At 50.7% G+C, this 9,780-nt stretch overlaps 1 protein-coding gene across 1 annotated transcript in view; it reads right to left on the bottom strand.

The window, feature by feature from the left end:
• Nucleotides 1–219: 219 nt before the first annotated feature.
• Nucleotides 220–9,780, bottom strand: part of TMEM132B (transmembrane protein 132B) — a 216,224-nt gene continuing 206,663 nt past the window's right edge. Inside the window, exons 6-9 of the mRNA XM_047093190.1 lie at nt 8,553–8,758; nt 4,747–5,017; nt 2,294–2,485; nt 220–1,368 (exon numbers count right to left, since the gene is read on the bottom strand). Coding sequence (XP_046949146.1) covers nt 220–1,368; nt 2,294–2,485; nt 4,747–5,017; nt 8,553–8,758 — 1,818 coding nt within the window. The remainder of the gene's footprint in view (nt 1,369–2,293; nt 2,486–4,746; nt 5,018–8,552; nt 8,759–9,780) is intronic.

Raw genomic sequence — 9,780 nt, 5'->3', positions numbered from 1 at the left:
TTCTCCAGGATCTATGTGTGGCCGCTTTAGAGACATTTCCCGGCTTATCACCCAGCTGCTGTAGCTCTCCGGGCCTCTGACACCTGCTCAGAAAGGGATCCCTCCCAGACCTCCACAAGTTAACCTTTGTTAAATCACCCCCTATTGCTGAACAAACTCACTGCTCCACCGTTCAAAAAACAGAAGGCATAAAGGTGAATACAAACGTAAGAAAGGAGTTCACATCTGGTCTTGCAGCCTTTCCATATAGTCTCTAAGGTCCCGGGGGCCCCCCAGCCCGGTGTCCTGACAGACCCACTTGATGTTATCCTCACTGTCAAACAGGATGGAGTTGGTGTATGGGCCACCGTCCTCCGGGAGGATGGTGGTGTAGGAAGTAAACTTGACTCTCTTCCTCTTTGGGCCCGATGGGTTTATAGGCTCACTTTTAATGTCTTTGTCATAGACATAGTCAGAGGGTCTGAGTAGTTGACTATGGAAAGTCTTCTGGGAGCCGCCGTTGAGAAGGAAGTTCCTCTCCTCGAACTGCAGCCCCCTGTCTATCATGGTTGTGCACTCCTCCGACGGGAGGGTGATGTCCACGGGGTTTTCCAGAAGTTCTACTTCATTCCCAAGCCAGACCCAGTCATGGGAATGGGGGATGTTGCCTTGTTCGCTCACAGCGAACCTTTTGTGTCTGTATTTCCAAGCAAATGCCACACAGTTGATTAAGAAGACCAAAATGGCCAAGCAGAAGACACAGAGCAGAGCATACATGCCGATCTCCAAGTCAGTTAACCCCCTTGAGGTCACTGTAAGGTCACTGGGATTATTGGGTTCCGGTAACTTCCCTTGAGTGGGGAAGCTTGTGAAGGAGTCTGGACCACCACTCTTGAGCAACTTCTTATCCTTTCCTTCCAGGGGGTACTGTGGGGTTGTGCTTTTGTTGCTACGTTCCTCCTGGCCAACAGAGGCGCCATGTTGGAACCACTCCTGAACCGCTCTCTCCTGGTTTCCTTCACGCTGTATGGAATTACCGAAGTGGTCTTTGTATTCCCGACTGATGCCCTCGATATCGTTGGTGCCTCCTAGGTGCTCATCAACATTTGGTTCAAATTTGACCTTGACGTTTCCTTTACCCACGGCAAGAACACTCTTCCTCTTGGTCTTCTGACAGGGTTCGCTAATCATCATCTCTAATTTAATCAAGGGACCTTGCCCTTCACCCTGTGCAACCACAACCGGCCATTTGGACTGAAGGTTTGCCTGGACAGACACCACCATTTCATCCAATGATGACACAGTAACTGAAAAATCCTTGGGATCATAAATGTCTAATGGTGTCACCGAACCATCACTGAACAAAATCCAAGAACTGACTATTGCTTCCTAAGAAAAATGAAACCAAAGCATTATGTCATAATCAGGTTCCTTCAAATTGCAAACATAAATACGACTTCCTATATAATATCATTTAAATATACAGATGGAGAAAAATAAACTTCTATGGTTTAAATCTTGAACCGTTCCCGGCATGCCTTGAACTGACATCAATAACATACTACTGCTCCACTGATATGCGAAGCAAATAATATACTTTAATGAATGCGTTAAGGTGCATATTAATTTATTGCATGCCGCACAACAGAAGTTGACTTTGACCTTTCTAAAAAACATTTTGAAAGATCAGGCAATTTATCTGAATCAAGATCAGGTGCAACTAATCAGGCTACTGCTCCAGATAATACCGCTTTGAACATTCTTTATTAGGAAGCCAGTGCTGATGAAGCGAAACACGCACTGGGTAAGGAGCCTGGGGAAAGATGCCTTATGGGAAGGAGCTCACCGGAAAGGCACAGCACCCTGGTGTCTTTATAAACACTCGTTACGAGTTTAAAGATGGAGGAGAGCTTCAGAGTTGGCAATGACTGTAAACGGTAGCGATTTGGGGCCCATCAGCCACGCCTGTTCAAGCAGCTGATGTGGAATTTCCAAGTATCAAAACCACCTGCTTTGGCAAATGGAAAAACCTGTGATCCTATGGTCATGGGACAGCAGAGTGTGCCAAGCACAGATAAGGCTGCTGCAAAGCAAGTGGAGTATGGACGCATGGTTGATGTATAAAACCACGTATGAGGAAAACGTATCTAAGTCGCTGATTATTTTTCTCGAAAAAAGGCAGGGCCATCTGGATAAGAAGCAGGAAGGAGCTTGACGGACCACCCATCCTAGCTTCAACTGATGCCCTCTGCAGATGCGCGGGGGAAGGAAGTGGTCTCAAACGACCGGGGACAAAAGGACTCTGGGATCCCACCTGCTGCGGGGCTCGGAGAACGTCCTGGGCAGCCACCATCGAGACGATGGCTCTTTTGTCCGCTCTGTGAGGCTTCAGGGCAAGAGACAAGCCAGCCACCAGCTGCACGCCCAGGTCGGCGATGGTGACACGGTCATCCAGGACGATCACCGTCTTCTCGGCCAGGATGGAGTCAGAGAGCGGGGAGAGGACCTTCAAAGGAAGCGACCAAGCTCCAGTGTGTGCTCCACTCAGTGGTTTTAAACTCCTAACTGACCTTTTCCATCAGCGTGTTCCCTCAGTTGTCTGCCAAGTGAGTGCGCTTGGAGAACTCTGTAGGGAAGGGTTATGCTATGGTCCAGTGACACTCGCCAACTGGAGGAGTTTGACAAACATCATGTTGGTCCATTTCCTTGCCTTTGACTCCTGCCATGACAACCACAGTCTATTTTCTGAGAAGAGCTCAATTTCACATAGAGACAAGAGCTCAAAGTTGCCCACCTTGGGACCAGGCACTCAAAGAGCAACGGTTTCCCAACAACTAATATTTAGATGTGAAAATGGCGGAATGGGCCATCTTCTCCTGCTCACATCCTTCCAGTGGGCACTTAGCTGTGCACTATGGGACAACAGTGACCGTGGTGTGGGCCACTGTGTCACCCCTGGAGAGACCACGTAAGCCAAGTGGAGGAGGGATTGTTAACGTACTGAGAAGTCACTCCTTCTGATCTACCATCTAGTCTGCAACCAGTGGTGCTTAACAAATGGACAGGAACATCCACAGGCAGAATTTCCAGAACTGCCCCCCTCCCCACCGCCCCGAAGATGTCCTCACTAAATTCTCAAACCTGGGAATGTGATGAGAAATCACTTCTCATGATTATGTTGGCGTTTCTACGACAGGTGCACCTTCAGACAGGGAGCTCATCCTGGATTATCCGGGGGAGTGGGGTGTAATGAACATCACAGAGATTCAAAGCGTGAGAAGGATTTGACCCAGCTATTAGTGCTGATGGAGGGGCCATATGAGACATGACGTGGGTGGCCCCTCTGGGAGCAGTGAGTGGCCCCTGTCAACAGTCCACGAGGAAACAGACTCCTCAGTCCCACACCCGTGAGGGACTGCATTCTGCTAACAAGGTGAATGAGCTGGGAAGCAAATCCTTCCCAAGCCCCCAGAGAAGCCCAGCCTGGCCATTACCTTCACCGCAGCCTTGGGATAGCCTCAGCAGAGAACCCAGCCCAGCTCTCGTCGACTCCTGACCTACAGAACTGAGTTCATAAATGAGGCGTGCTTTTAGCCGCTCGTTTTGTGATAACGTGCTACAGAGCCACGGAAGAATAACACAAAATATTGCACGTTTCATCCAGTTTCGTCAACATTGGCTGTGGCACCACCTAAAATATGACTTAATTAACTACGAGTGGGAACACTTGAAATTTTTGCTAGAAAACGTGCTGCAGCATCTCTGCATAATTATGCCATTCAAACTGACCGGGAAAATAGTTTTACTCTTACTCTAGTAAAATACAGAGCACTTCGTTGTGGATTTTTATTTATTTTTTTTTAAATTTTTTTTTTCCAACGTTTATTTATTTTTGGGACAGAGAGAGACAGAGCATGAACGGGGGAGGGGCAGAGAGAGAGGGAGACACAGAATCGGAAACAGGCTCCAGGCTCTGAGCCATCAGCCCAGAGCCTGACGCGGGGCTCGAACTCACGGACCGTGAGATCGTGACCTGGCTGAAGTCGGACGCTTAACCGACTGCGCCACCCAGGCGCCCCCGTTGTGGATTTTTAAATTATTTTTAGTGCAAACATGTTATTTAAGAATTTACTGTCCACGGGGTGCCTGGGTGGCTCAGTCGGTTGAGCGTCCGACTTCAGCTCAGCTCGTGATCTCACAGTTCGTGGGTTCGAGCCTCGCATCGGGCTCTGTGCTGACAGCTCGGAGCCTGGAGCCCGATTTGGATTCTGTGTCTCCCTCTCTCTGCCTCTCCCCCACTCATGCTCTGTCTCTCTCTCTCTCTCAAAAATAAACATTAAAAAAACTTTTTTTAAATTTCTGTCCACTGTTCAAAGTGTAACATATAGCTAAGTGGTTAACCCTCAGGGTTAGGAAAATAAAACTAGTTTTCTCGGGTTTGACCGTCTTCTATTAGTGGTATATGAAGAGTAAATTATCGTTCTGGGGCAAAGGTGGCTTCCACTGTGTGTTTAATTTAGCTTAGGCGGTAAAAGAAATTAGGGATTTTTTTTCCCCTCAACTCTCCCTGAAATGCAAAAATTAATTTAAGTTAGATTATGAAAATTGGTGAATGTTCTACAGCCGGTCATGATTCTCTTGTGCGTGCGCGCGCGCACACACACACACACACACACACCTGCCCGGCGGCATCTACCTGGTTGCTCGTCAGTACAGACTGGGGCTGGGCTGGGGCTGGGGCCCTGGCAAGGAGCGGGTGGCCCGTACCTGCACGGTGGTTATCCCCGGCTCCCGGCCCACCAGGGTCCTGCCGCCCTGCAGCTGCGCGATCCTTGGCTCCTCCACCTTCATGAAATCCGTCACCAGGTCGGTGATGTCAAACTGCCAGTCGGGGCCCAGCATGTAGCTCAGCTGACTCAAGTCGGGCGCCTCGGCCACAAACTGGGTGAGGACACGCACCGTGGCATGCTGGTACTGCAGGGAACAGCCTCGCCCCTTCTTCTCCTCGTCCTCCTCGTCCTCGCTCTCCCGGGTGGGCCTGGGGACACAGACAAACCAGGATAGACGCCGCGGCCGTGGAGAAGCTTCGCACGCCTCGTCTTCCCGCTTCTCTGGAAGCGTCAGAACACGTGGCGTGGTTTTGCTACCCGCCAGGCCCGCGCACCATTGGTTCGTTCCCCGTATGTTCCCTTTCGGTGGTCCCTGTGCACCTGCTTGGAGCACGGAAGGCGAGTGCCGCCCCTGCCTTCACGCGCCCAGCATGTGCCCAGCACCGCGCGATATGCTGCCCCCGAATAGGCAGAGGTTGAGTCCCCGCCCTGCGTTCTGGAACTCTGCGGTTTGAAACTGTCCCCGCTGCGGGAACCGTGAGGTCCCGGGTCAGAAGAGCTGCTGGGCCCAGTTTTCACTCCTCACGGGAGTCCCACACAGGCCCAGGCAGCGAGATTGGCTGCCCCCCCTGCTCCCTCCAGGGGCGCGGTCAGGTGTGAGCGGGGGAGGACGGCCCCTGAGGACGGCTCAGCCCTGTCTCCTGGCTGGCCCCGGACAGGGAGGCCAGAGTGCCCTTTCTCACCCCCTGGCCCACCCGTGGCACTCAGTCACAGAGCTGCTGAGGGGTTCCTGCGGGAATCTCAGGCGCCCTGGCTCAGAGGACCTCAACTGCCGCCCCGCCTGTGCACGACCCCAGGGGAAATCCAGGACCTTCCCCTCGAGAGGAACCTGTCCTGTGTGCTTTCGCGAGAGCACCTTGCTTGGTGAAGGGTCTACGACCGTGGGCAGACAGGGGTGGGAGCCAGTGACTGTAATTCACACACACCGAGTCAGCCCTACTATGCGCTGGGTCTGGGTCTACCCACTCACGGGATCATAGAGCTAACAGGGCTAGCCACCTAGGGGCGGGGTCCACGCCCAGGCTGCTGTGCCCCTCGGTGCCCTCTTCCTCCTTATAGTGACCTCCCTGCATCTTCAAAACAGCCATGAAAGAGGTTCCTATTTCTACACGAAGCCGCCGAGGCTCGGAGTGCTTAATACACGGCCTGGACAGCTGGCGATCAGCAAATTTACAGAGTTCCATTTGACTTCGGAAACCCACCTTCTTTAAAATGTACCCTCCTGCCTCCCTGAAAGGTCTGGGAACCATTTGGAAAGGAATATGGTGTGTAACCAGCATCCATAAAGAAGCGTGTTGTGGTTTCCCAAAGCGAGGAGTAAACATCTGTGCTGGAAAGTGAGACGGTTTTAGTGGCAAAGGGACACATCACCAAAAACACGCAATGACATGCGCAAAGTTATTCCCATTCTACTTTTCAGTCCTTCCGATTTGATCACTGGGAATGAAGGTCTCTGGGGCTGGGCTGTCCCTGACGCTTATCTGACACTTGCTGGTCGACTCATGAAAGACCAGCTCAGCCAGGGGCACCCGGTGGTTCAGCTGGTGAAGCGTCCGACCCTTGGTTTCAGCTCAGGTCATGACCTCATGGCTTGCGAGATAGAGCCCCACATCAGGCTCTGTGCTGACAGTGGGGAGCCCTCTTGGGATTCTCTCTCTCCCTCTCGCTCTGTTCCTTCCCTGTTCTCTCTTTCTCAAGAGAAAGACATACATTAAAAAAAAAAAAAAAGACCAACTCATACAAACAGCAGTATCTATACAGAATGTAACACCGACATTTTCTTTTCTTTGCATTAATTTCTACCAGTTGGCCATTTTTGATAGTTATGTAAAATTTCCCTTAAGTAAGTGAATAAAAGCGAAAAAAAGAACAATATTAAGTATATATTACAGGTGGCATTCAAAAGGGGCAATATCATAAAAGTGGTGAGTGAATAAATGAAGTGTTAGAAATACTGTATTAATCAAACCATTCTGTCATTTTGGGACAGACAGCATTCTATTTTTTTTTTTAAGTTTAAATTTTGGGGCACCTGGGTGGCTCAGTTGGTTGAGCGGCAGACTCTTAATTTTGGGTGAGGTCATGTCTCATGGTGTGTGAATTCCAGCCCTGAGTTGGGCTCTGCACTGACAGCACGGAGCCTGCTTGGGATTCTCTCTCTCTCTCTCTCTCTCTCTCTCTCTCTCTCTCTCTCTCAAAAATAAACTTGAAAAAGGTTAAATTTTTCATTAATTAGAAATTCACCGTAAGTTAAAAAATCACGTACAGGGAGTTCTCGTATGCTCTTTGCTCTGCTAACATCTTGCATGATCACACTATAATCCCAAGACCAGGAAACGGACATGGGGACAAACCACAGGGCTTATTCAGATTTTCACAGTTTAACCAGTGCATGTGCGCGTGTGTGGTTCTATGCAGTTTTATCACCAGAGGATTCACGGAACCATAGCCACGACCGAAACACAGAACTAGTCTGTCCCCACGGGGATGCCCTGGGCTACCCCTTGAGAGTCTATGCAATCCCTAATCCACGGTGACCTCCAGTCTGTTTTCCACTTTCTAGATCATTCTACATGGGACCATGCAGTAGGTACTGTCTTAAAATGCCGGTAACTAGCTGACATACACGTGGCTGCTGGGAGAGTGAAATGGTACGTCCTCTGGAAAATAGTTCGGCAGTTTCTTTTAAAATTAACTACGCCCTTATCACCCGACCCAACAGTTACACCCTTGGGCACCTTCCCCAGAAAACTTATGCTCACACACAAGCTTGCACAGGAGGGTCATGGCGGCTCCATCCATGAGAGCCGCCACCTGGTGACAGCATGCGTGGCCTCCTGTGGTGGACGATTCAGCACGCATGACGATACCCCCCACGGATCACCCCTCAACAATACAACTACAGGAATGCTCGATACCGCCAACAACTGGGGTGGATCTCAAGGACTTCTGCTGGATAAAAACAAGTCCATTCGAAAAGGTCACACACTGAACGATACCACCTTCCCGCTAGAGAAACCTCTGCTTTCAAGGGCCACCTGGATACTCCCCACATCTTAAGGTCAATGGATTCAGCACTTTAATTCCATCGGTAAAATCCCTTCATAGACTTTCCAGGTTGGGGTTTGAGTGAACAGCCAGGAGGTGGGAATCTTACAGAGGAGTCGTCTTTAGAAGTCTGGGTACTACACTTCGTCATTTTGCCCTTGGGACAACTCTCTTCAGTGATATCGTCACCTCCAATTTATAGATGAAGAAACTGAGGAACAGAGAGGTTCATCAACTGGCCCAAGGTCACACAGCTCTACGTGGGAAAGCTCACAAGGGTGAAAACTTCAGCAGCTTCACGCCAGAGCCCACAACGTAACCCCTGCGCCAGGCTCCGCGGATGGAGGTCGACATTTATAAGCAGGGAACTGAAAACGAGCAGCACGGGAAGGAACGATGGGGAAGCGGGGAATAGAAAGAAACGCCTACACCCCGTGCCCTGTGCTTTGTGTGCAGCGCAACATTATACCGAGTCCCAGCGACTGTGCCACGAGCTGGACACTATCCGTATCTCCGTGAGGCCCTCCTCGCGTCAAAGGCTAGTACGTGCCCAAAGTCAGACCCCTCTGAGCCCCAGTCCGAGACCGCCGTGGCCCCCTGCGGGCGCCAGGACTCGGCCCTCCCTCGGCTGCTCACCTTCTGTTGGAGGCCACGGGGACCCTCCATCCCTTGATCTGGCTCAGCTCCGTGTCCGAGATCTCAATCTGCAGGGGGAGCCTGGGCGCCCACACGGTCACTTCCAGCTGAGACGTGAAGTGCTGGTGGGTGAAGTTCACGGTCGTGTCCACTTTGCTCCTCACCTCCTTCCCGTTCACGAAAATGGAGTCACAGTGGTTGGAAACCTTTGGGGGAAGTGAGAATCTCGAGATGCATCCGGGAAAACACCGGCGGCAAGGAGGCAGAGAAAGTTCGCAAACTCTGATTTATTAGTCGCCGAGACAATAGCGTCTCATCTGTTGGTAATTCCAACAAAAGGTAATTTGTAGGCACTAATTGGCGACAAATACTGATAAACAGACTCCAGGAAAACCATTTTGTGTTACGAAATACTGACAAGTAAAACCATAAACATAATTTAATGGAGTTCTATAACCTTTGTTGCTTCTTTTGCGGGTTGTTTTTCCCCTCTACCTCACCTTCTTTATGTACTCAAACCACCACTAATCAAACCCCAGGTGCAACATATTTCACTTCACCATGTTTGAAGATGCATAAAAGGTAGCCATATGTCGCTTTAGAAAAACGACTTTATTCAAGCCATACAAACCAAGAAAGCTTGGCACTGCGTTAAAATCCTTGTAGGAAATACTCCCGAAATGGGGATATAATTATTTGTGCCCCCATTAAACTGCACTTTTGCAGACTGGAAGTGAGGATGTAGCATTTTGCTATGGTTTTTGGACTCGGCACCTGGCGGGGGGGGGGGGGCACCCTCTTAACGTGCACGTGTTAGCAGGTTACGTATCGGACGATTTAAGCCTCTAGCTCACTCCACCCCTTCCGGATAAACAAGTAAAATGTTGATGACGTCTCTCCTGGACCTTCCGGAAAATGTCACTGAGGTTTGTAGGTCGGGAGGGCGTGGAGGGGGCAAGGGTCACCTCCAGGTGCAGGGGACACCGAAACCAAGAATTCACCACAGAATCGCAACTGCGAGGGGTCCACAGTCTCATTCTACAGGTGAAGGAGCTGAGGCCAGGGATGTGGTCCAACTGGCTCGGGCCACATGCTGCTTTCTGGGTCCCACGTCAGTCTGAGCCGCTGGCGGACCTGAGTGCCACCAGGCAGCGTGTTGTGGGAGCCACAAACGAGGACTTACTTCTGACCTCGTCTTCCTCACCTGAGTCGGTACCCACAGCCCAGC

Source organism: Lynx rufus, unplaced genomic scaffold, assembly GCF_022079265.1.
Source record: "Lynx rufus isolate CCGP_SWC_20201006 ecotype Redwood Valley unplaced genomic scaffold, mLynRuf1.p SCAF_33, whole genome shotgun sequence".
Lineage (NCBI taxonomy): Eukaryota > Metazoa > Chordata > Mammalia > Carnivora > Felidae > Lynx > Lynx rufus.
This window is presented reverse-complemented; position numbering and strand designations above follow the sequence as displayed.